This window comes from Colias eurytheme, chromosome 1 (genome assembly GCF_061535395.1).
Source record: "Colias eurytheme isolate Ceu_HAF_F1 chromosome 1, ilColEury1 Martin Lab GWU primary, whole genome shotgun sequence".
In the NCBI taxonomy this organism is placed as follows: Eukaryota; Metazoa; Arthropoda; class Insecta; order Lepidoptera; family Pieridae; genus Colias; species Colias eurytheme.
This window is the reverse complement of record NC_142980.1, coordinates 212,358-239,864: the sequence shown is the minus strand read 5'-3', so window position 1 is coordinate 239,864 and position 27,507 is coordinate 212,358. Positions and strand designations below refer to the sequence as shown.

General features: G+C 34.1%; 3 protein-coding genes across 3 annotated transcripts; 2 read left to right on the top strand and 1 right to left on the bottom strand.

Moving 5' to 3' along the window:
- Positions 1 to 964: 964 nt before the first annotated feature.
- yps (Y-box binding protein ypsilon schachtel) lies at positions 965 to 4,912 on the top strand. Its single transcript, XM_090119492.1, has 3 exons — positions 965 to 1,182; positions 2,271 to 2,334; positions 3,943 to 4,912. The coding sequence occupies exons 1-3, from the start codon at positions 1,071 to 1,073 to the stop codon at positions 4,460 to 4,462; spliced, it is 696 nt and encodes a 231-aa protein (XP_089975618.1). The 5' UTR covers positions 965 to 1,070; the 3' UTR covers positions 4,463 to 4,912.
- Positions 4,913 to 18,167: 13,255 nt separating this feature from the next.
- LOC149910821 (uncharacterized) lies at positions 18,168 to 23,261 on the bottom strand. Its single transcript, XM_090119384.1, has 6 exons — positions 23,250 to 23,261; positions 21,026 to 21,101; positions 20,797 to 20,892; positions 20,117 to 20,209; positions 19,809 to 19,954; positions 18,168 to 18,344 (listed from the first exon to the last, which is right to left on the bottom strand). The coding sequence occupies exons 1-6, from the start codon at positions 23,259 to 23,261 to the stop codon at positions 18,168 to 18,170; spliced, it is 600 nt and encodes a 199-aa protein (XP_089975510.1).
- Positions 23,262 to 23,435: 174 nt separating this feature from the next.
- On the top strand, positions 23,436 to 26,648 carry LOC149910820 (uncharacterized). Its single transcript, XM_090119466.1, has 2 exons — positions 23,436 to 23,672; positions 23,759 to 26,648. Exon 2 carries the CDS (start codon positions 23,832 to 23,834, stop codon positions 24,957 to 24,959), a length of 1,128 nt encoding a protein of 375 aa, XP_089975592.1. The 5' UTR covers positions 23,436 to 23,672; positions 23,759 to 23,831; the 3' UTR covers positions 24,960 to 26,648.
- Positions 26,649 to 27,507: the final 859 nt, after the last annotated feature.

Below are 27,507 nucleotides of genomic sequence, written 5' to 3'. Positions count from 1 at the left end.
GTGGAAGGTCGGAGTGCCGGACAGTGAAGTTCCTTGTAGTGCACAAGCGCCCTAAGGGAAGGAATTATTATAAAATTCAACCGACAATACCAATAAAGCCTTGGTTTGTTGGTGTTGAAGCAAATAAATTAGTTGTATCTACAATAAGTCGCATGAGAATTGGACATATGTGTATTCCTAGCCATCTAGCCAGAATTGGCGTATTAAATACTGAAGTTTGCGAGTGTGGAGAGAGTGAGGGAAATATAGACCATATATTTTTCTCTTGCTCTTTATACGATCATTCTTCCTTTTATAATTCATTAATTTCCTCAAATGTTCCTCTTCCTACTCGTATGTCATATCTTTTAATGTATCCTAAAAAATATTTTATTAATATATCTATTTTTATATTTAAGAATAACGTCAAATTGTAAGGTTTATTATTTTCCATTTAATCTATTTAGTTTATGTAAAAAATATGTAATAATATAATGTAATTTGTATTGATTTTTCATAACTCTTCAGGATCACCTTGCCTTTCCTATCGTGGTCCTATCCTATTTTCCCGTGTATGGATTCCCTACCTTTTACTTGACACTGGCAAATAGACATATCTTCTTGCCATTATAAAAAAAAAAAAAAACCAATTTGATAGTTGTCAAATAAAGTTGCAACATGAAAATCTTATATTTTATCTTGATTTTATAAATATAAATATGCCATCAGATTCTGGTAGACCTATAATAATTACTTAAAATTGAAGAGTTTTGAACGATAGTTATAACTAGACAGTTATTGTAAAAATTTCTATTTTAGTGTGCATATTATTTTTTATTTATTCAATCAATTATTTTTTAGTCAACGATTTGTAATAAAAATGAATTATTATAATCTATTATAATTTATAAAACTTATTTTGAAATTAAAATATGGCATCATTGGTTATGTATGACAACACAACTATTTTATTTCTGACTTCACTTCTGACGTCAGTCCATTTTGAAACCATCGAGTGAGCAGTGAACATCGAGGAGAGGTCGTGGAGGATTTTTACCATCTAGCCACCATCGCCGTTCGCCAATTACACCATGGCTGATACCGAAAAGGCGCCGCAGCCGCAGCCTCAACCGCAGCAGCAGCAATCGGAACAACAACCCCAACAACAACCTGCCAAAGCGTCTAAACAAAAGCAGGTCATCGGTAAGTGCTACGCCATCTTAGTTTTTCGTGCCCGGCATTATACCCAAAGCACATGGCTAATGTAAATTACAAATATAATATAACATATTAATATAACAATTAAATTGTTTACATTTAGATAATGAATGTTAAATCAGTCGATAGTAATATTATATAGGCGGGTGGCAGAGGCAAGTAGCGCGGCGTTGCGGTTTGGTATCGATCGCGTCATCTCCGTCTATACACGGCAGTCGGCACGCATGATGCGCGGTACCACGCTCCGCGACCGATCAATATGAATTTCTAATTTCTTCCTAATTTTTGGTTATGTTTCTAAATATATTTCGAAATTGAAACCGAAGTTATTAGATGCTACAATATAAAGTAATAATAAACTATTTGCCTCGTTTCATTAAACGAATTTTGAATAAGTAGTACATATTCATACTGCTTCATAATATTACTATTGCAAGATTTATTATATTTCTAAGCGAATTGAATATTATGTTTCAAAATGTACATACACACGAATTCTCTAAAACATCAGACAAAATTTCTATCACAAATTAGTGTCATAAAAATAGAAATCTATAAATATTTTTTTAATATCTAGTTTGTGTAGATGCAGCTCATGTGCTATGCAATTTATTTGAATGGTGTGTTTATTTTGTGGATATGATTTGCATATTTACTGGACTTATGCTTATTTGTAAACATTGTGTTGTGTTATTTTAATTGTAAACATTTTTGTAGACATTTTATACATATATACTAGCTGCGCTTCGCAGTTTCACCCGCGTGGTACTGCTCCTAGCCTTCCTCGATAAATGGGTTTATCTAACACCTAAATAATTTTTCAAATTGCATGCATTAGCATGTTCGAACAAACAAACTGCAGCTTTATAATATTAGTATACATAAGGAATTATGAATCATTTGGATTATAATCTGAAATTGTTTATTAAATTCACTTCTTTACTTCCTTTATCTTATAAAGTTTATATATAAATTAATTGAAATGCTTGCGAATGCTTATATCATGTTATACCTAATTATACTTTGTGTTTTCTAGAGCAAACATTTATATGCACTTACTTATTCTGTTTCAGCCGAAAAAGTTTCTGGCACAGTGAAATGGTTCAACGTGAAAAGTGGATATGGATTTATTAACAGGTATGACACTCATTTTTATTGTACATGTTTCATGTTTCATGTTTCATAGAACAATTGTTGCTTCATCCTGGATTGAATGGAATTATCAAATCTAAGTTTACATTTTAAATATTTATCTGACTGCTGTTGTGGATTGTTAAAACTTCATTTATCCAATAATTATTTAAAAATATATAAAGTAATTATTTAATTTTATTGTAATATAAACTAAAAACAATACCAATAGTAAATCAAACTGTTTATGGAAGTCAGTTCAACTACAGTAATATAGTTTTTTAGATTTTGAAGTTTTTCTGTCTATTTACTGTAACATAGTTTTTTATTTACTTCAAGTTTGGATACAGTTGCAAAGACAGCTTTAGTTTTGAGTTTGAAACTCAAACATTTATTTATTCAATTAAGACTTCTAATAAATAAATAAAATTGTTCAAACTTGTTAATGGATGTTTAATTTTTCATTAAAATTATTTGTTTTTGCCTCCAAAATTGGAATCAAGTATATACAATATAATTTAATTAAGATAGTTTTCGTGAAAACATAACAAAAATATATGTACTGTCTTTTATGTGAGATTGATGTTTACATATTCAGGTTTCATTGTGTCTGATGGACAACCTTATTAATCTGATGGCTATAAACATTTGAATATATCAGTAATTCCTAATAGTACATCATCTAAGATAACCGCCGCCACAAAATGGCGGATTACATATTTTTACACAAACCATTAATGGGATACCATACTTTTTTTGGAATACCACCACCACATACCACCATGAAATCGTACATAATATTTATTATTTACCATTTAATGGTGAAACAGTAGGACTTAGTTGAATACAATTGAATAACATTCATCACAAAAAATTTAATTGTTATATTTTTATGACATATATTCCAGTTTAAGAAAAACTGTATGAAATCAACTACCTATGTTTGAATTTGAAAATGGTAGTATGGATGAATTTTAATATTTGTGTCACTAATTTATTTCGATTTGTCTTGCCACACAATTTACAAGAAATAATATTAACATACATGGGCTATCAGAATATATCCCACTAGCGGTCCGCCCCGGCTTCGCCCGTGGTACATATTTCGCAATAAAAGGTAGCCTATGTTCTTTCTCGGGGTCTAAATATTATCTGTGCCAAATTTCATCAAAATCGGTCCAGTAGTTTATGCGTGAAAACCATACATACAAACCTTTCCTCTTTATAATATTAGTATAGATGTATGTTATCCTATTAGTCATAGTTTTTGAGCTATGATTTTTTAAAGTATTCTCCACTAAGAAATTCTGAGGTGAAGCAATTTACTTATGAAAGAAACTGTTGATGTGCAAACCAAAATCATATTACTCGAAAATTGGGAAAAATCGGATAACATACATGGTATATTCTAATAGCCCACACTGTGAGGAATCTAAAAATAATGTAGGTTTGGACCACCTGTATAAGTATATAGATTTTGAGAGTTTGTTCTCTCTTCATTATCCATTTCATATATTATTAATTGTAATATGTTTGACACATGTTAAATATCACTAGTTTCTTGGAAACGTTAATTATTGTACATGTCGTTTATCGTTTGTTGGTCGCGTGCAGGAATGACACGAAGGAAGACGTGTTCGTGCACCAGACTGCGATCGTTCGGAACAATCCGCGCAAGGCTGTGCGCTCGGTCGGCGACGGCGAGGCGGTGGAGTTCGCCGTGGTGGCCGGCGAGAAGGGCTACGAGGCGGCCGGCGTGACCGGGCCCGGCGGCGAGCCGGTCAAGGGCTCGCCCTACGCCGCCGACAAGCGGCGCGGCTTCCCGCGGCAGTACTACCCGCGCGGCGGCTGGCGCGACGGCGACGGGCCGCGGCGCGGCGGCGCGCGGCGCCCCCCGCCCGCCGCGCCCGCGCCCGACGCGCCCGACGGCGAGGCGGCGCCGCAGCGCGCCTACTTCCGCCGCAACTTCCGCGGCGGGCGGCGCGGCGGCCGGCCCCCGTTCCGCGGCGGCTACCGCTACGTGCGCCAGCGCGCGCCGCGCGACGCCGAAGCGCCCGCCTCCACGACTGCGCCCAAGCCCAAGGGCAAGGGCGCCACGCTCGACGCGCCGTCGGCCGCCGAGAGCCAGGCCTAGGGCCCGAGTCGAGAGTGTTTGTCATCCGCGGGAGCTGCAGCGTGTCATGGATCGGAATGTGATATCGACGTTTATTATTTATTGTATACCATCCGGCCGGGTCTGCGAGCGGTACTAAATTATATTTTGATATTTTGTAGATATTATGAGTCGCCGCGCGCGCTTCTGTACGATTTCTATATTTATTATTAGATACTACATTTTTTAAAATGTTAAAAAAATTCAAAGTTCTGTGAACGTGTGCAATCAACAGATATTTTATATAAATTTGAGAAATGATATGCAGGTTCCGATGCCCCAAGAGGAATTAATTTTTAACATACAAACTTTGTATGGATTAGTTTCCGACTCTTAAGATTACTTTAGTTTCTAAAACCTCGTGTTTATGTATTTTTTTTTTGTTTTTGTGATAGAACACTCTTACATAATTAAAGGCTCTTTTTACCTGTGTGAATCGAATATTATTTCTTAGTCTGATTCCCAATCCTTTAAATTTAAGAATATATAAATATGAATGATGAGTCTATGTAGGTTTCCACAGGATATAGCTAGCAGAACATTACTTGTGTTTGAGCAATCGAAATATTGTTAAAATAATTATTTATTTTAGTGTTCAAATATCAGTACTGTTCTGTGTGTCAACTTATAAGTATGAAAATATATTAATGTAATTTTATTTATTTATTAATTTGAATAAATTAGATGTTATAGATCTATGAATGTTGACTTATAAATTAATGACATAACATAAACACGGCAATGTTAAAAAAAATCACACACACTTGCTATCGTCGCTGTCTCTGCGATCTGTGCGATTCTTAATTGTTGTTCTTAATGAGTCAGTTGGGTCCCGTAGCACCAGAGATGTGAGAAATAGTTAAGTAAAAGTATTTAAATATAAAATGCAAAATACGTATTTTCAAAATAGGTTTTGAAAGTAAAATACCTTCTTATTGTTAAGCATAAGTTAAGTACATACTTATTTTTGTTTAACTGAAAACTAGTATTTGTTCAAAGAGTTCATCTTTCATGTTCCGCCTATGGGGCCTTCATTAACAAATCACCAAAAAAAAAAAAAGTAGTCGTTCAACTGGGGCAGAACTCGGTAAGCAGGTATTATATTTAAGGAAGTTTTTTGTATTTGTATCTTAATGTAAAAAACTGTTCAAGGATTCTAAGGTATTGTCTTCATCTTTTAAATATTGGAGTGTTTCCAGATCTATAGTAGTAGTATTAACATTATCACTGGCTGCTGAAGAATCAGAGTCAACAAACATACCTATAGTAAGATTCTGTCCTTTCCTTCTTTTTGTCAGAGTCAGTATGTTGGACTTGGGAACTCTTTTCATCTTCTTGTTTTATCTTCTCACTTCTAAAACAAATACTTCTTTGATGTATTCTCAGTTGGCTTCATTGTGTCTCATTTCATTTTGAAAAAGGGATAAGATACTGATGCTATAATGCCATCTTTTGCTTTTGGCTCTTCTAATTTATAAAATCTGTCAAAACGCCTTTTAAGACTTTCTTTAATAAAATCTATCAATACATCACAATATGTAAGGTTATCCATTTTCAAACTGCATAGAATTGTTTGCATTCTCAACAGTTCTGGTATAAGACATCCATAGAAAGTATTTTTGTCCCCTTGGCCTTCTAAACTTCTGATGCAATAGGCTTTGAACAGCTTACACATTCAAGAAGAAAATGAATTTCAATTTCTTTAAAAATGGCCAATCCTAGTTTCTTTAAAGTTTCATATTTTAAAGAAACTAGGATATGCCTATTAAATGTAATGTGTAATGTATTGAAAAATTAATTAAAAATGTAACATAACTATTTTGTATTTTACAAATACTAAATATTTATATAAAGCATTTCAAATAAAATACAAAATACATTTATAAAAAAGTATTTCAAATAAAAAAAAAATTGGTATTTTGCATTTTGTAAGTAATTGCATTTAAAATATTACATATGTATTTCAAATAATTCACATCTCTGCGTACCACTATGGCTTTTATTCATTTTTGATACTAGATTTCCGCCCACGGCTTCGCTCGCGTTTTCAAAGAAAAACTCGCATAGTTCCCGTTCCCGTGGGATATCCGGGATAAAACCTATCCTATGTGATAATCCAAGTTACCCTCTATATGTGTGCTAAATTTCAATTTGTAATCGGTTCAGTAGGTACTATTTGCGTGAAATAGTAACAAACACACACACACACACACACACATCCTCACAAACTTCCGCATTTATAATAGGTATTAGTAGGATTGTCTTTGATGATACTTCATGCTTCGGCGTCGGCACCATATTGCTAAAACTGCTGATAGTCTATTCTTCACCCTCGCCGCTTACGAGACGTGCATAAAATGTATAAGTAAATAAAAAAGCAATTTCGATTACATTTTATGCACGTCACTTTTCTTGTCTCGGTCGTTTTTGCCACACAATTTTTGTGTTGAATTATTCTACCAACTTTCCGCCCGTGCAGGAAAGAAAAAACATTCATTGAACACAAACACACATACACCACGGTAACAAACATACACTTCTTAATATAGCTATTCGTATTAATTATAATTTTTGACATTGTGTTGATGATGTCACACATGATTCGAAACAATTTACCTAGGGGGAGTCTGGAAGAGTTGAACCAATTTTTTTTTAAAAGTATCGTACTTAATTTTCTTAAGGTTTCATTTAAAATAGCACCATAAATAAATTACAATCTAGTCTAAAAGTGTAATAAGTAAATAACTTATTCTAAGATAGAAAGAAAGATTTTGGTATACTTTGAATATTTACCCTTTTATTTGTCTCAGACTAGTAGGTATACGTCAAATTATAAAAAAATACAAAATAAGAATAAAAATGAATCAACTTTGGTTTAGTTTTCATCAGAATCAGTTTCTTTGTCCATATAACATTGATTGAAAATAAACGTTCTATGACTGCAGATTTTTCATACATTTCACACATTGCGTTTTTGATTGCTTTTTGACTGGACATATTTAACAAGTTTCTCTGCATGTGCCAGAAGTAACTGCTTCTGCATCAGCAGCACCAACCTCCATATTCAAATGCTCTCTTATGTTTCTTTTTAGTTTTCTTGGAAGACCTGCCGTCGTTGATCTTCTTTGGACGTACTCTTTCGTCAATTCAGTGCCTAATGCCCGTAAATACATACGTCTTTTACGTAGAGTCACATTGTTTGCTATCAATATCACCATACTATTTATTCCTGCAATATCCAGAAGACGAAAGAATAGTGTCAATGGCCATCTATTATTCTTCCTTGACACCGAATACATTTTTTATTTTATTGTAAAAGTAACAATGCTGGGTTTGCGTTTCTCATTTGTGCTTTCATCTATTTCTGCAGCACAATGAAGTGATGATACAAGAACTACAGATCTTTTCTTTTTAAGTACGTAAGATACGAGAGTTGCTGTATCTGAAAATCCAAATTGATTTGAATATTCAGGTTTATTTTTATCTATAAAGCAAGGAGGTAGGTAGTTATTTCTTTCTTGTTTTTGCGGATGGTACCCACAACAGAAATCTTATGATCATTGGCCAAATAATTCGTCAGCGGCCCACTGGTATACCAATTGTCGACGGTAAGGTTTCTCCCAGTGCCAGAAATTGGTGTAATTAGCCTCTTCACGACGTCTGATGCAGCATACTCAACTGATATGGGCCTTCAGGCAACTTGCCAGCATAAAGTTCAGCATCTACTAGTGGATAAAGTTAGATGCCGTATTTGGCTGGCTTTGATTTCATTTACTGTCGGAAAGGACATTTTCCTCGAAAGCCAACCATCATCTCATCGATTACAACATTCTCTCCCACTGAATATGGCAAAAGACAGTTTAGTGTAAACATATCTAACACTTCTCTTTGTCTAGAGTACGACGAGCTTGTCTCGTTTAGCATCATAAAACCGCAATGAATCATCAGAACTGGGTTCATCAGAGTTTTAGGCTAGGGTTATCAAAAAAAAAAAACAATGTTCCATATTCAACAAGTCTTTAATCTCTGGAGTTAGGTAGGTAAAGTTTTTTTCACAAGTAAAAAATCTTACCACTAAATAAATACCTAACAATTACTTACGTACTTATTTTAAAATCAGTCTCAAATAAAACAGCTCCATAAAAAAAAATGGTTGCCTGTAAAGTCGGTTTTACGGGCGAAGATTTTACGTGACAACGTCTTTTTCTCGATCATAGTTGAGTGGGAGAGAGACGCAAGGCATTCGGCGGGCCTCTCTCTCGTTCGGTGACTCATCGTAACGTTACCGAGCGTTACACTTTTTCATAAGTGACTCCCAGTCGCAACCTAATTTAAGACGTTGTCACGTCAATATCATTTCACTCTTATAAATGGGAAAATAACGTTTTACATAAAATAAATCCTTACAATATCTAAAAAAAAAAAAAATCTCACTTAACATAAAAGTATCATTTAGGTACTTACCTATTTTAAGGTCAGTCTCTTAAACACAGCCCCATAAAAATCTCTTATTGTATTTAATAGGAAATAATCATTCTAGAAATATAATTACAGTGAAAGCGAAGACTTCTCGCTTAGTACGTAGATCCATAATATAGATTAGCACCCCTTAAACCAACATCACCAGACCTACTCGTATTCTAAAATGTTGTCTACATTTGTGTCTTGTTCCGTTCCTGTCTGCTCTATGAAAATTTCTTCTCTTTCAACAAAAAGATCATCCTCTAAAACAATAGGCATCGATTCTATATCCATGTCAAGAATCACATTCATAGTGGAAGTGCTAGATTGATGGATTCAGAGGTATTTGTGTATTTAGGGATAAAGGAATCAATTTTTCAATAACGCAACTGTTTGAAGATTGCGGTTTGGATTTTTTTCATAATTCTTTTTTTTTCTGCATTGATACAATATTGCTTGTAGTTTGTTGTTCTTCTTCGGGTCTATTTTCATTATTTAATTCATCAAGACACACTTCTACCAGCTACAACATTTAATTTCTTTTTCTTCTTTGGTTCAGTAATAACTAAAGTTCCATAACGCATTACTATTAAATACTTCATAAATGACTCATTCACAGCATCTTCTGCGGTCTCATCTATTTCGGCATTAATTGGAAGGCGAGATATGACTTCTTCACTATTTAAAGGAACAATGCCAGTTTTTTTTAAACCAGAACGTATATTGGATGTAGCGTTAATGTTTAGCTGATTCATCTAAGTATTGATGATTCAAAAGGCGAGAAAAACATTTTTTTGGAATGGAGCTTAAATTCCGTCCATCAGTTTCTTTCCACTTCTGCAAAATACTCCGCCATGCCTGTTTCATAGATCGGTTGGGTCAAATGAGTGGAGTTTGGTGGCAAAAATCTGTTGGTGCCTGGGCAGATCGGGTGAAAAAAGATCGATGTCCACCATGCTCTCTCGAGGTGTGCTTGATGATGTTGAAGGGACCACTTCCTCATTTTGACGGGAGAATTTTCCATTGAAAATTAGGTTGTTTTTTTGGTATTAAGTTGAAATAAGATGAAAAAATAAATATTTTCAATCAAATAAATTACAGTGTATTTGGGATATAATAAAGTACGTTTCCACCAAATTTCGTAGAAAAAATAAATAAATTTTGAAATACTTAGATAAAAATAAAAAACCAAAAACTTGGTTGTTTGAATTTTTCACCTAAATTTTGATTTCTCTTCATAGCTTTCTTGTAGTCCTTTACACTTTTCCCAGCGGTGCTCTTATAGCTTCAATGCCGCGTCTGTAGTATGAACCGTCGAGCTCTTCAAAATAGGCAAGTTTGGGGACAGAAAATAATCAGATGGGGCCAAGGTGCATGAGGTAGCAATTCAAACTTTAATTCTTAGATTTTAGCCATCATAATGCCGGAAACTTTTTTCTTTGATAGATGAGGCCGTTTTATCTTTATTTCTTCACTTAGACGCTGCAACAAGTTTGTGTAATGCTCGCCGTTGATGGTTTTTCTTCTTGGTAGATAATCTATGAAGATTTTCCCACGAGCGCCCCAGAAAACCGATGCCATGACTTTTCCTGCCGATGGAACCGTTTTTGCCTTCTTTGGGGCCGATTCTCCCCTTGCGGTCCATTGCTTTGACTGTTCTTTCGTCTCCGGTGTGAAATAATGAACCCACGTTTCATCCATGGTAAGAAATCGACGCAAAAACTATTGCTTCGAAATTTTGCCAAACACTCGACTGAAACATCCCCACGACGCCGCGGCCGTTTTTGCTCTAGTGTGAGTAATCGCGGCACCCACCTTCTTCTTTCATTAAGACTCCAAAAATGATTAAAAATGGCTGTCTTTTTTCAGAAGCTATGTTATAGCACTCATTATAGCAATTCTCAGGTGTACATAAATTATCTTTCACACTTTTTTCTGCTACTACTTTGCCAGATATTCCTTAATTCAAGAATCGGAAGAGTTGCCTAGTTGGAAAGATTTAAATAAATTCCTTGAGTTAAAGTATCGCACCTTGGAAATGATAACATCGAACAGTCAACAAACAACAAATAAAGATAGATCGTTAACACAAAAATCATTCCATGCCGCTAAGAATATTAAGAATTCACATTTAATAAGTAACAATCAGCCGATGTGTATCTTTTGTCAGCAAAATCATTATATTTATCACTGCAACGAAATTTCTAAACAAACTATTGAAGACAGACATCAATTTGCACTCAAGAATAAGCTTTGCTTTAATTGTTTAGTTCCCAATCATACCGTCTCACATTGAAAACAACAAACGTCTTGCAGAATTTGTAGAAGAAGACATCATTCCCTATTACACTTAGACAAGAAGCAAGGGGTTGATTACACAAACACAACGACTCCAACAAGCGCAACAACATCAGAAGCACAAGTCACAGCGCATTACTCAAGCGAAGCACAATCTAGTAGACGGGTTCTACTTGCTACGGCGATAGTCTACAATGTAGACTATCGCCGTAGCTTGCCTTTTATGTAGACTCTACATAAAAGGCAAGTCAGGTGAACTTCACCGTTTTCGTGCACTTGTAGACCAGGGATCAGAAGCGATTCTTGGCAGGCGCAACTCGCACTCCCACATTGACATTTAAACAAGTCAATAACTGCGTTAAAAACAACCGACTTCAAACTTGCACTTGCAACATTTACAAATACAGACAAAAATGCTCATAAAATAAAAACTACTGGGCCTATCCGAATAAAATTTTTATGGGACCAATTCGACACCATCCCGCATCGAACAAAAAAAGAATCACGTAAATCGGTTCAGAAACCACGGAGTAATCGGTGTACATACATAAAAAAAAAAAAAAAAAAAAAAAAAAACATACCGGCCGAATTGATAACCTCCTCCTTTTTTTGAAGTCGGTTAAAAATGGATATTGAGACCGTAGCTGCCGCGGCTATTTATTTATTTAGTACTTTTAACTACTACTTGAGTGATATTTATTTTTGGGATTCCATAAACAGTTTTCAGCTTGATATAGCTCAATAAACCTAAAAGTTTCCTCTGTGCTTTTATTGTTCGTCATTTCGAGCGTTTTTACGAATGATAAGATACAAAAAGCACGCGTGCACTCGCAATCGCAACTCCGTTCAAACTGATGCGTCGGCAGATGTGGACAGACGCCGGACGTTCGCGCCGAAACCCTTTGATGCCGGACACAATACCGACAACAAACGGATTCGAGGCGGACGCATCTGCTGACGTTAAATACCTACCACAGACGCACAAATCACCCCCTCTACACGTCGGCGGACGCATCCGCAGATGACGTCTGCAGATACATCCGTTGACGTGTAGAGGAGGCTTTATGGATAACCCACAATAACTTTTTTTTGTCAATTATTTTTTACGACAAATAATGGCTAATTTTCGAAGCGATTTTAACCAATACAGCATTAATCCTTAACCAATTAAATGCCTTAAATACATTGTACATTTAATATAGATCTATATGGCCCTTTACACCGTATGATTTAAGTGAATATTTTCGAAGATGTTACAGATTTTAAAATTGCGGGACGTAGTGTTTGCGGCGGTACCGGCCGGCCGCCCGGCTATATATTTTATACGCGTGCGAAGCCGGAGCGGGCCGCTTCGTTTTTATATAGTACAACGTTCACAGTTTTTCTTTAGTGTATTTAGTATCAGCATTGCACCAGATTGCACCCGTGCGAAGCCGGGGCGGGTCGCTCGTTATAAATATAATATGTTTGAGCGTCCACTTATAATAATATTTTTATCCCATATTTTGCTGGTTTTTGCGGCATATAAATTATGAACTACCTAGAATTACCACAAGAGGATAAGCTTATTTCCTTTACCGCCTTTTTATAGGCTTAACGGGCGCCTGAGCCCTGATGTCAGTAATGTCGCATTTTCTTGACACGTCTCCCTCCTTAGACCGTAGAGCGAGAATGAACTATAGAGCAGGCATCGGTGTATACCCGAACGAGATGGCGAATCCTTTCTTCAATGTTGCCTTTCACAAATACTTTTTACCCGAGAAACTGGCAATATCTTTAAATGTTTGGGTATTTTTGTAAGATAGGTTTATTATAATACTAGCGACCCGCCCCGGCTTCGCACGGGTGCAATGCTGATACTAAAATATACACTACAGAAAAACTGTGAACGTTGTATATAAAAACACAGCGTCGCCCGCTCCGGCTTCGCACGGGTATAAAATAGATAGCCGGGCGGCCGGCCTGTAGCGCTGCAAACGCTACGTCCCGCAATTTTTAAATCTGTAATATCTTCGAAAATATTCACTTAAATCATACAGTGTAAAGAGCCATATAGATCTATATTAAATGAACAATGTATTCAAGGTATTTAATTGGTTAAGGATTAATGCTGTATTGGTTAAAATCGCATCGAAAATTAGCCATTATTTGTCGTAAAAAGTAAATGACAAAAAAAAGTTATTGTGGCTTATCCATAAGAGATAGACATATACCATCGCGGACTTTTCTGTAGACCTTTTCAATGTGTATAATACTTAGTACATTATTTTGATAAAACTCGTAGGGTTCAGCCTGCGTTTGCAATTTAAGCGGAAAAAATGTAATTTTTTACGACATCACATTAGAAACCTCAAAAATATTCTCGTCTAAATATAATAGCATAAAATATTTCTCCACTACTTAATGGATGTTATTATACATATAAACCTTCCTCTTGAATCACTCTATCTATTAAAAAAAACCGCATCAAAATCCGTTGCGTAGTTTCATAGATTTAAGCGTACAAAGGGACATAGGGACAGGGAAAGCGACTTTGTTTTATACTATGTAGTGATTAATTAAAGTTTATTTAATATAATACGATCATTAAAAAAAAATTTTAGTTGTAATATAGAGTTAAGGGACGGTATCCAAAAACTGAAACCACAGATTCAACAATCATCCTGATTTTTTGTCAGAATATTTGTCGGAAATGAAAAATATTTTTCGGCTCATCTCGGTCATAAGATTTGTATAGGTCGAAATTTGGGAGCCTCACAACGCAAAGCGTGTGGGTGTGTTCTACTCTCGTGCTGGGGCCACACTTAGCGGCAATTTAAAAGGCAGTTGACTGTTAGATGGCTGGAAACGAATTCGAGGAATAAAAACTCTGGTTCCCACATGGCTACCACAAATAATTTCGGCATCAATGACACGTGAAGCTAACGCTCTAACAATAAGATGGGTTCCATTGCACAACCCAACAGTCGGGTTTAAATTTCTCACAACCAACTTTTAATTTTAGAATGTGTGGTGGTAGTCCTGCAGGCGTTATAGTATTTAGAAATTCTACGGGATAGTTTAAAACATCATTATGGTCGTCCTCAACCACAGCGTCAGAACTTTCATAAATTTTAAGCAGGCCGGGGATTTTTTCGACAACTTGGTCGTTCAATTGAAAACAATCTACGTTTTTGGGAGTAAGGATAGCTTTCATTGAATAACTTTTATAATCATTTGTGTTCAGGGAAACACCAAAAATCTACAATTGAATTATCTACAATGCATCGTTGAGGCAGTTCAATGTGGTCGTCATCATCTTCATTAGCTGATCCATCGCCTACCTTTAATACCCATAGAGCAAACTCTAAATCATCGTGCGCCCTCATATTATGAGCCAATTGGAGTTGAGTAAAGTTTGGCCACATTGAAAATTGCTTAATTGAAGCTTTTATAATATCATTTCGTGACCCATTAACTACAACTGGTAAAATCTGACGAAAATCTCCTGCGAATAACAAAGTTTTGCCTCCAAAAGGTAATTTATTTTTCATTATATCTTGAAGGAGTCGATCAACTACAACAATATCATGACATTTAGTCATGGGTGCTTCATCCCAAATGATTAAATGAGTTTCCTTCAATAAATTAGCTGCTGGTGACCCTAACGACATATGAGACGTAGAATCTACATCTGAATTAATTGGAATTTTGAATCGCGAGTGAGCTGTTCTACCACCATCTAACAGAGTTGCTGCAATACCGGAAAACGCTGGTAGGCAAATTTTATTTTCAGATCTTAAAAAAAAATGTTGTGTGGTTTTATGAAACCACGGTAAAAGTGAAACTGTTCGAACGGTTCCGAACACTGCTTTGTGTAGCGCATGTCGCGTACCGACCGTACCGCGATACACGCGACATGCGCTACACAGACCAAAAAGTTTGAGACGATGTAATAAAAGTTTCACTTTAAAATAGTTGTAAATACGAAAGTCTTTCCAGTTCCTCCAGGGCCGTCAAGGAAAAACAGCTTTCTCTCTGTGGGATTATTCACAGCGTTTAGTATTGTATCGACCACACATTTTTGTTCGGTGTTCAATTTTTGGTATTTTTCATAGCCATTTGCTTTTTCAAGTTCACAGTCATAAACGGGATCAGATAAGAAAACATTATTTTCACCAATATCTGGTTCCGGAAGTCCGAAATCTGTTAGTCTCTTATCATGGAGTTTCAATGTTTCATCAATTTCTTGTAAAGCCAACTGTTTGGATAATATTTCAGGGCGTGATCTTGTTAAGTCTTCGATAAAATGTGATGTAAACTTTTCCCAAAGAGCATTAGGATCAGTTACTTCACAAAATACGCAAATTAACGCAAACAGCTGTCGTAATTGCCGAGGAAGTTTAAAATCAATCGCTTCATTCAAACATCTTTCCCATTCTTGATCGTCAAAAGGAGCCCTCTTGCTTGAGCAGCTTCTCGAAATGAGTTGTAAATAATATTTTCATAAGTTCTAACATCTCTGAAGCAAGTTGGCCCTTTGACGTGAAGAAGTAATAGCCGGAGATAATATCGTTCACGATCAGAAAAGGAATAATTATACATTCTTGCAATTACTTTATCAGCCGCTGACTGAGATATTCGTGGTTGCCACTGTCCATGGATAAATCTGAAATGTGTCGGAATTTCAGTGTAAAGATATTGTTGAGCACTTTCTTCTGTTCTGTTTAGTTCAAAAAAATGCTAATAATGTTGATTTTTCAGCTGATCTAGCTGCTGCTTCATGAACATTATGATCTGTAAATACGACAGCTTGTTGGTTTTCCAAATGAACACCTAACTCTATAATTGTGTGACTCATTTTGTGCATTGAAAATTCAAATATTCGCCAAACTGCTTCAGGAGCCGAAACATACCTGGTATCAATATAAGCCTTAATTTCATCATGGTGTTTCATTACTTGATGTCGATTGATCACTGGACTCTTGTGGCGCTACTGTGATTTGTATCTTTGCTCGGTCATGACCTTTTTATATATAGCTATTAATATATTTCACACTTTTGACACTTGAACAAATTTCCACATTTATGTGAGCATTAAATTTTTTACATAGATAGGGATTGTAGGACACCACCCATCTGTTATCACACTCGAAATCCTTCTTTTTTATTGTTCGTCCGTCGTCTCTTCTTCTTATTATAGCATAACCTCCATTTTGGGTACCATCTCTAGTTTCTCCGCAAAATGTATTTGGGTAGTTTTTAGAACATTTAGAGGCAGTTCCATCATTTTTCATGCAGGGTGAATTCATATATCCAGGGCCACATGGCCCATGGATCATGTTTTTTGACACAGTCTGAAAAAGTTCCTGGTCTTTATCTGGATCAGGTATTTTTGCACACACAATTTTATCATAATCTACTGATGACCTTGGTTTATCTTCATTTCTTAGAATAATAAGCATATGCGCATGTGGAAGCCCACGTTTCTGAAATTCAATGGTGTAAAACCACGCACTCGGTATTCCAAAAATATGTTTCCTTGTAATGTCATCTAAAAGTTCCTCCAATTTTAGTTTAAAAATTCTGGCAATTAAATCGGGTCTATGTTCTTTTTTAGTGCCTTGTAAATTATCTAAGATTACCTGCCAATTGGGATTGCACGTAAAAGTTATAAATAAGTCTGGTTTACCATACTTGCATATACAATTGCCATGGAATCCTGATAATTTTGCATCATGTGCCTAGGACTTCCCACATAAGTTGATGGCAATATTATCATTTTACCAATTCCTTGACCCATTTCTCTATCATTATTGTACAGGCTATCCATTAAATTGTTATAATTGTCAGCTCTGAGCTGTTTTTGATTCAATCGAAGAAACAATAATCTTTGAGATTCAATCCTAACATAGGCCAAGACACAATATTCATGAAAAAGTTTTTCGGCGTAAAATAATGGGCTAAAATTTTTACGAATAGCAAGTCTGTACTGATAAAATTGTAACATTGTAAGACGGCTTCGAGCAGTTCGACTCTCTTCTCTGTGTTGAAGATTTTCATGCCATCCGAGTTCTCCATTAGGAAAAAGTAAAGGAAAGGCTAAAGGATCAATTTTGGGACTGGTTGATTTGAGTGTAGTTAAATGTTGAGAATATTCTTGTACAGAGAAGTCTATATTTAATGGAGGTTCACCGTTTTCTCCTACAAAGATGACCGCTACCTCATTATTTGATGGTGTGTTATACCGACGCAAATCAAGAGATTTATGTTAACAAAAATGCATTGATACCGAATATTTGGGTCGATTTTCTGAGGCTGCTTTTAACTCCTCTTCAGCTAAAATTGCAGCCACTCTTTTGTATGTTTTGACACAAGGATTGGATTCATTGAGCATTGTTTGTAAAGACCTCATTATATTGCTTCTACATATGTTATTTCTAGAATCAGATAATCGTTCATTTAATGCTGCTTTATCTTCAATTATGTACAATTGGTTGTATTGTGGTTTTATGATCTTGCAACGGAAACAAAGATCCAGTTTTTATATAAACTTGCCCTTGTACCCTATAAGTGAAAAATCCTGGAGGGAGTGTGTTCAAGTTTGAATTTATGGATGCCATTGTAAATACTAAATTACATATATTGTCGTATATTAGCTTTAAAATGATTAGCATCCGACGTATTGCCTTTGTATAAATCTAATAATATATCTGGAATTGGCTTTAATGTTCTATCTGGGTCTATGTATACCTTCCCATTATGACAACAATTTTTAAAATGATTTTTAATTTTTTCACCTAAAAAATGAAGTGCTTGACATTGAACACATTCATAAATCATAGAACCAACTGAATGTACTGATACTTGAATGGTGTTATTTGAAAGTGCTAAATATTCATAGTTAGTCCTGGGGGGCTGATGTTCTGTACTAAACCTGCTTGAATATTTACGCTTTTTCGGGGGTCTGCCCGCCATTTGATATATTTTCTTTCTCCTCTTCTTCTAAAGAAATAAAATCTATACTGCAGACTGACAGCATTGATTTTTGTTTTTTCTCGTTGTCCGAAGAAACATCATCAGTCACCAGCGACTTTTCGACTATCGTCAACTCTGCGTTATCGACCTTAACCCTAGCTCACTAAACATATTTCGGTGTTACTTTGACACTAAACATTCGACTTACAGACGAACAAATTAAAATGCATGTATGTATTTTATTTATTTGTTATATTTAAGTGAAATAATTAACAACATAGCCAAGTTAGATATCTAAATATTATTATTAGAAATAAGGTCTTTTTTTCCAGTCTTTGCAGTCATTACATGTAGGAATTGTATGCTCGCCGCAAATTGCCTTTCTGCATGAGTGGCATGAGTTTTTAGTCATTCTGCCTTTTTTATATGGACAAAATCGGCATATTTTGCGTTTATTTGTCCGTCCTTGAGACGTACTAGGAAAACCATCATTGATTTTTAGAATATACATATTTTATGTATGTTTTGATATTTTTCCTCAAAGTTGGTGTATTGTACCGCTCCTGCAACCATGGTTCAGTTAGGCCATCTGCCATTTTTTTTTAATAAAAGTTCTTAGTTTTAATGGTTTTTGACGCAACCTCACCATGTTAGAAACATAAATGACATATTTACCATGCATAAATTTAGAATATTATAAAATATAGCCTAAGGTCACCTATTGGTCTTCCGATTATTGAGCACATTTGGTCAACTGAGTCGACTGCGCCTTTGGTGCTGTTATAGCTGGTGGCGGCCTTCTGGTTGCGTGCTGGTATCCTCGTCAGAGTCTATTATCCTCCTTATACAATGGTTCTCCCTTTAACATTGAATTCTCAGAAGACGTATCAGATTCGCTTTGATCAGTAGCGATTGCTAAATCTCTCTCTAAATTGTCTTCACCTTCGGAATCTGAGCTACGAAAACCATCCAACTGATGTTCAAGTGTCTCGCCCTCTTTATTGTGGCTGTCGCATTCTTCAAGAATACTCAATATTTTCTCCTGATCTATCTCTAAATTCATCTATACAATAAAAGGAAGGTTAAATTTTTACTTTGTATTATTCCAAAAACTATTAAAGGAAACAGTATACATTACTAGCAAAAAGGCAGATAAACTTTCTACAATAAGTATTGTACAACATTTATTATAAATCAGTATCAATAAACAATAAAAAATCGATTATTCAAAAATACACACTTGTTAACTTTGCACGCGTAGTCACTACACATTCGTCTGTGAGTCGACTATTTTGCTATAACTCTGGAACTAGAAAGCGTGCGTCCGCGTCGTCTCCACACGGGTCAATAAATTGGCAATCAGGAAGGTACTGAGAGGGGCGGGGCGAGAAAGTGTTGGGAACATACCTAAACATCGAACGCGACAGGTGCCGGTCGACTGTGAGACGAATGATTAGTGATCTAGGGTTAAAGGAGAAAATATATTAGATAAATATTCAAATAATAATAACTTCATATTGTGAATGTATGTAGGTATATCCTCGTATCTCTATCTGGTAATAAGTATTATTTTTCATTTTACTGTACTCAGTGACCTACACCATTAACTTACCCAAAAGTCATCATCAAATAAATCTTTGGAATTCTCAGGTTGTATTGTAGAGGCAGCTAGTGATTTAACAGATGCAACAGGAGCAGTTAGAGGTTGTATTGTAGAGGCAGCTAGTGATTTAACAGATGCAACAGGAGCAGTTAGAGGTTGTATTGTAGAGGCAGCTAGTGATTTAACAGATGCAACAGGAGCAGTTAGAGGTTGTATTGTAGAGGCAGCTAGTGATTTAACAGATGCAACAGGAGCAGTTAGAGGTTGTATTTTAGAGGCAGCTAGTGATTTAACAGATGCCACAGGAGCAGTTAAATTTTTTGGAAAAAGGTTTGAAAGTGTCCGATCTTTGGTTATTCTTAACTGCCTAATTGTTTCTAGGCCACAGCACTCGCAATAATTGAAATTATCTGCAAAAATATATTATACAATTAATAATGTCTATTGTATAATAAGAGCCAGCCAAGTTCAAGTAGAACTTGCGCATGAAGGGGTTCATTTCATTATCGAGAAAAACGGTGAAAAAATCGTGTGTTTCTGTATGTGTTCATGACACCTCAACACAGGCTATGCATGTGGTCATTTATTATTATTTGTCGAATTATAGAGATTATTTTTCTGACCCAAATATCGACCAATAGAATTGCACCATTCGACGTCACGTGGTACAACCTACATGGTATTATACTGATATTTTTTTGAAAATTGTCTCTGGTCGTTGACGTCAAACTGACAGGTTCAATTCAATTGTGAAATTATTGGCCGACATTTGGGACGGAAAAATAATCCCCCGAATACCACACGAGCTTCAAAATTATCTGGCATTTCCCTCAAGGTTCCCTGCAAACAAATAAAGTCGTCAAGTTTTTCAGGAAAAATCACTCGCGCAGGAAAAAAACTTGACTTCTTCATTTGTTTGCAACGAACCTATCGGAAAATACCCGATAATTTTGAAGCTCTTGTGGTATTATAAGTGAAAAAATATTGAGCCGCTTACCGAGTATAATGTTGTCGCACTCCACACATCGACTGCACATTTGCTTTTGTTTGCCATCTCTTGCAAATATTCTGCCATTACAAAAATTGCATGTCACTGGAAGTAAATAAGTACTTACTTATTTTATTTTTAAATGCAGAAGGCTTACAATCCACATTTTAAGAAGAAAACAAAACAAAATTCACTTAAAAACACAACCTGCCCACATACCTACTAAAATACTACTCACCATCTTTACGAAGAGCCCTTCGCTCCATCCACTTTCCACAATTGTGACAATGTTTACCAAATGCACGGAGATTCGGCTGTTAACAAAATGATATAGGTGGGTCATTTTCAGAAAAAGTGTACACTATTAAAAACATGACGATTTTTTTTTTTATTGTTTTTCGTTTTTTTTACTTAAATTAACAATTGATATTCTTTTCATTATATGAAAATTATGATAAAACCTCTTAATCAGGATTATTTACTGAAATACAACTAATTTATTGCCCATGGAGAACAAAATTTATTCCATTCCGAAACGAATAGCTTTTGGTTATAGAAATAAAATAAAACTCATTTGGATTTAATCAAATAGTATAATTGGTTAACGGTATTTTGTACTTCAATACAAAATAGATAAAACATAAAATCAACAATAGCAAACATACATAATCATCATTTTAATTTCCATTACGTTACTCTTTGTACCAAATTAGTTCAATAATTTCTGGTATGTTTCTCAATTAGGATACAGCTTAGGAACTCTTTTTTTAATTATATTAATCAAATGATTAAAATCTTAAGTATCAAAATCTAATAACAATTAAATAGCATTTCGCTCTAAAAATAATATTTATATTAAAACATAAAATAGGACAGTCACGGAATAGACTATTTCTATAACGGAATAGAATTCTTAAGACTATTGCACATTATCAAGAAAATGAGATCAAATTATTACAAATATTCTAATATGAGCAAAATGACAGGTACATTATAATAATATTACCATGGGTACTGTAACTCTTGCCGTATTAAAGAATGCAGTTCCCACCTATTATTAATTAGTTACAATAATTACATTCATCTTCGCAATAGTGATCATAAATGGCATAAAATGTACATTGCTGACACCAAAAAAACTCAACATTTATTAAATTCTTCACTTTGGTATTATCAAATACAATAAAGTGGTATGGTTTATGGATTAAACTGGTGGGAAATCCACAAACGAAACATTTTTCCACAATTCGGAAATGAGTGATTAACCACGGCCACATTGATTCGTGCAATAACATAAAATCATTTTTGTTTAGAAATTTATCAACGTTTGCTAGGACAACCATTTTTACCAGGTAGGGAAAGTACCTGAAAAAAACACTCTTATTAGATAGTCAACTTGTGCCATTTTGAGTACATTAATGTCAACAATATTATAAAAAAAAAACTTTTAACTTCAAAACCTACCTTAGTACTTACTTAACTTAAATATTTTATATATATCCAAATAAAAATAAATTTTCTTATTATAAATAGATCAATACTACAAACATAATGTATCATCTTCCTAAGAATTCCATTCCGAAACTTTTCGATTCCATTTCTACGTTACCTGCGTTTTGGTTACGGAACGGAAGTATCGGAAGTCTAACTTTAAACACTTTTATTTTATTATTTTAAACTAACTCATATAAGATTAACAAGTTTGGTATCAATTTAAGTTCACTGAAAGCTAATAAAGATATCAAAATAATTAGCAAGATATAAACTTGTAAACTTACCTTGAAATTGGTTGCGGTTCTGGGAAATCTAAACCGGACCGCTACTGAGATGTATGTTGCTCGTCCGCCGGTCGACGTCAAAATAGCCGAAATACTTGTTGGAACCAGTTTACAGCATTAATAATGTTGCCAATCGACATAAATAAGCATTAAATGGTAGTTTTTATAGAATCATTTCGCAAAAATTGCGGTTTCGGAAGGGAATTTTCCATTTTAATTAGTTTATGTCCTCACAAAGATTAAATTATTTAAATTTTTTATGCGACATTAGACTATTGCTGTAATTATTAAACAAAGGGTGCATAACTATACTTTCCAAAATATCAAACACATTATTATATATAAGTCAAAAAAATACATTAAGGTTACGTTATATTAATGAAAATGGTAGTGGGACAGTGCAAAAATAGGTACATTCTACTTTCATTTTTGAAAATTAAGGTAATATTGGTGTTTATAAGCAGCAACATTATACAATATATTGTTAAGATATCACTACAGATCCAAAGTTTTAGTGTTGTTTTTCTTAAAAGTTAATATTACTCTTTAAATAAAATACATAAGTTGTGGGACACACCCAAAACACGAATGTACACTTTTTGTGAAAATGACCCAGGTATCATCAAACAAAAGACTAAACGAAGATAGAGACACGACCAACGAAACATTTTATGAAATACTTACGATTTTCGGCATGATGTGTGTAATCTTGGTGTAATCCAAACAAAGCACAGACTAAGTAGAGAGCACAGAGTACTATTGCTATGGTAGAGAGTATACGTAGTCGGTCCTAAAGTTCTGTCATATATGAAAATTAGGATTTAAAAAAAAGGACCAATCAGTTTTTAATAAATTTTATATCAATGTAAAATGAAATGAAGCTCTTTCCCTACTTCATTGCATTTTGAATAACATTGTCTTTTACATTTATTAATTTTAAAGTATTTAATCTGTGGTGACAGCTCTGCTCGTTATGGTTCATTCCTTAAAATTTATACTCTCTGGTTTTTTAAAGTGATTAAGCAACGTGGTTTATTTTATAAAGAAATATTTAAGAGCAAACATTATTTGAAGCAATAGCTTTTAATGTTGTTTCTCTTGTTACAGGTTAGTAATTAAGTATAACTTGTATTAAATGTTTAATTGTAAAATAATTGTGTTTTGTGAAAATAAAAATAAATCTCTTGTTACAGAGCAACAACTTTGGTTTTTTGTTTCTATAATTCACCATTACAAAACAACATTAACAAAGCTAATATTTAAACAATGGAGAAATTAAAATTCGAATTTACCGTAAAACAAAGCGAGGATCCAAAAACAAATGTAATATGCATAACCTCAATTATGGACGCTGATAACCACACTTTCCTCATTCCGGAACAATTTCAACCGGTGAGATTACACGACGTGGTAATAAAAACCCAACATTTTCAAAAATTAAAAGCCACGCTGCAAAGAAGGCACGAAAAAAGACACGTATGGATTGCACTAACACCCGAGTTACATGATGCTTATATGGACGAAGATGGAAACATGCAATTTAAAGGGTATTTTCTGGAAGAAAAAGCACAACAGCAGGTATTTACGAATGAACCTTCAACAGAAGTTCTTACAAGAATTTTGGAAAATTTCTCGGAATTGAAGAAAGATTCTAAACAGTTTAATTTGAAATCAATATCTGAAAAGTTTGTAATAGAAAAATTCACAAAAAGAACATCAAGTGTAACACAGTGGATGGACATCTTTGAAGCTGAGTGTACTCGTATAGGCATCGATGAAGATATTCAGAAGATTCAAGTGTTTAGGTTATTTTTGGACGACTCATGTCAAGATTGGTATAATTCTATGCTTATAAAATATACAATAAGTTCAAAATGGTATATTTGGAAAAAAAACTTTTGTGAAACTTATGCGACCAAGGGCTGGACACCAATAAGGTATGCTTTTTTGTTTAAATATAGGCAGGGCTCATTGTTAGAATATGCTCTAAAGAAGGAAAGACTTTTATTAGAGATAAACAAATTAATAGATAAACCTACTTTAATTGATTTAATTGTAATTGGGTTACCTAATTTTATTGCTGATAAAATTGATAGAAATCAATTGAAAGAGACTGAGGATTTGTTTAATAGTATTCGGGGCTTAGAACATTTAATAAATAAGAAAATTTTAGATAAAAAGGGAGTCGACCCGAAAAAAATTAAAGAAGATAATTTAAAAGACCGACCATGTCGGATCTGTGAGAAAGAAAAGAAAGCTACTCGTTATCATTCTGAATCGGTATGTTGGTACAAAAATAAAGACGGTGATCGCTCAAAAAAAGAACTTATTAGAAGTGTTAACAATTCTGAATTAGAATTAAGTCTAAATGAAATAGATCCAAAAAACTGTTAATTCCACCATTAATAAAAATTAAGTTAATAATAAATGATTCTGTGGAAACATTAGGGGTTTATGATTCAGGTTCAAATGTAAGTTTAATTAATTCAAGATTATTAGCAAAAAAAAAAACCCCAACAACCACAGCAGTTGTCAGGCAAATTTAAGGACGATTAATGGTGTAAAAAAGTCAACAGGAATAGTAACATTAAAAATTAAAATATTTGAAATGGAAAAAAATATACCTGTTTTTGTCATAGATGAACAAAATTTTGAATATGATTTTTTGATTGGATTGGATTGCATTAAATCTTTTCAACTGATTCAAAATGAAAATTTAGAGATTACACAAAAATCAATTGACAAGATAAGTCAAATAAACAAGAATGTTTCTGACTCAACAGGGGATAAGATTCAAAACAAACAATATTTCATGGATGTAAACAAGGATAGGGAAGTAACAAATAATTTTTTTATGAATGATAAATATAAAGTAAACTTTAATGAACACATAGAAGTCAAAAACTTTAATATCTCAGTGAATCACTTGAACATTCAGCAACGGTCAGAAATAGATGATTTAATTAGCAAATATAAAACACTATTTGCAAAAGATAAATATGATGTAGGTTCAGTGCAGGGCTATGAAGCACATATAGATTTACTAGTCGACACATATTGTAGCAAGAGGCCATATAGGTGCAATTTTGAGGATAAAAAAGAAATAGAAAAACAAGTTTCAAAATTGTTAGAGAAAAACCTAATTGAAGAATCTTATAGTCCTTTTGCGGCCCCTGTAACATTAGCCTACAAAAAAGAAGAAGGCCGAAAGTCTAGATTATGCATAGATTTCAGGGATCTCAATAAAATAGTGGTTCCTCAGTCTCAACCATTTCCGCTTATAGAGGATTTAATGGTTAAAACAAGAAATTGTAAATTTTTCTCTACATTAGATATAAATTCTGCATTCTGGTCTATTCCTTTAAAAGTGGAAGACAGGAAAAAAACAGCGTTTGTTACTCAGGAAAATCACTTTCAATGGACCTGTCTACCATTTGGTTTAAAAACTTCTCCTGCAATTTTCCAAAGAATACTAACTAGCATTATTAGAAAACATCAACTATCCAATTTTACAGTAAATTTTATTGATGACATTTTAGTTTTTTCACAGACATTCGCTGAACACATTAAACATTTATCATTATTATTAGAAGCTATTTCAAAGGAGGGCTTTAGATTAAAATTCTCTAAATGTACTTTTGCTCAGGATTCTGTGAAGTATCTAGGTCACATAATAAGAAATAACACAGTTTCTCCACTCAAGGACAATTTAATAGCTATAAAAGATTTTCCGATTCCAAAAACGAAGAAAAACATTCGACAGTTTTTAGGAAAAATAAATTTCTATGGTAAATAATAAATATATACCAAATATATCTATCATGCTAGATCCAATCCATAATTTATTAAGGAAAGATCAAAAATTTTATTGGACAGAAAAATGTCAAGAAACTTTTGATACCATAAAAAAATTGCTTTGCATGAAACCTATTTTAGAAATATTTGATCCAAATTTACCCATACATATTTATACAGATGCAAGCATACAAGGTATAGGGGCTATTTTGAAACAACTCCAAGAAAATGGAGAAGAAAAGCCATGCGCCTATTTTTCGAGAAAATTAAATGAAAGTCAAAAACGGAAAAAAGTTATTTATCTTGAATGTTTAGCGATTAAAGAAGCCGTAAAATACTGGCAACATTGGCTCATAGGAAAAAAATTTAAAGTGTTTACAGATCATAAACCGTTAGAAAAAATGAATATAAAGGCAAGAACGGATGAAGAACTTGGAGATCTTACATATTACTTATCACAATTTAACTTTGAAATTATATACTCACCGGGAAAGAATAATTTAGAAGCAGACAGTTTAAGCAGAAACCCTGTATTAGAACCACATATAAATCAGGATATATTTAATGGAAGGAAGAGTTATTAATATGTTACCTGACGAATTGAGAGAACATAAAACACAAAATGATTTATTACAAGATAGGAAGATCGCTTTGGAGAGAACTATCAAATCACATAATTATAATAAGCAACAATTCGACAAAAATAGAAAAAATATTCAATTGAAAGCAGGAGACTTTGTCTATGTGGAAAATGGCAATCGGTTAAACAGGAAAAAACTTGACGAATTAAAGATTGGACCTTATGAAATTTTGGAAAAATTATACTCTATTTATAAAGTAAATACGGGTTACAAATAATTTGAATCTAACTTGTTTCACATTACCAAGCTTATACCACTGTCTAAATAGCATTATCATTCTATTAAATAACTACATAATATGTCATTCTATTATTTAGCTGTATAACATTTTAGGGGGGGAGATGTAAAATGAAATGAAGCTCTTTCCCTACTTCATTGCATTTTGAATAACATTGTCTTTTACATTTATTAATTTTAAAGTATTTAATCTGTGGTGACAGCTCTGCTCGTTATGGTTCATTCCTTAAAATTTATACTCTCTGGTTTTTTAAAGTGATTAAGCAACG

Excerpts from the sequence above, each read along its gene's own strand:
- yps (XM_090119492.1), top strand. The coding sequence starts at position 1,071 with ATGGCTGATACCGAAAAGGCGCCGCAGCCGCAGCCTCAACCGCAGCAG. Across the intron at positions 1,183-2,270 it reads TAAACAAAAGCAGGTCATCG|CCGAAAAAGTTTCTGGCACA; the intron begins GTAAGTGCTACG and ends ATTCTGTTTCAG. Across the intron at positions 2,335-3,942 it reads GGATATGGATTTATTAACAG|GAATGACACGAAGGAAGACG; the intron begins GTATGACACTCA and ends GGTCGCGTGCAG.
- LOC149910821 (XM_090119384.1), bottom strand. Across the intron at positions 20,210-20,796 it reads GTGCGACAACATTATACTCG|ATAATTTCAATTATTGCGAG; the intron begins GTAAGCGGCTCA and ends ATATTTTTGCAG. Across the intron at positions 18,345-19,808 it reads TATTTGATGATGACTTTTGG|GTCGATAACGCAGAGTTGAC; the intron begins GTAAGTTAATGG and ends GCTAGGGTTAAG.
- LOC149910820 (XM_090119466.1), top strand. The coding sequence starts at position 23,832 with ATGGAGAAATTAAAATTCGAATTTACCGTAAAACAAAGCGAGGATCCA.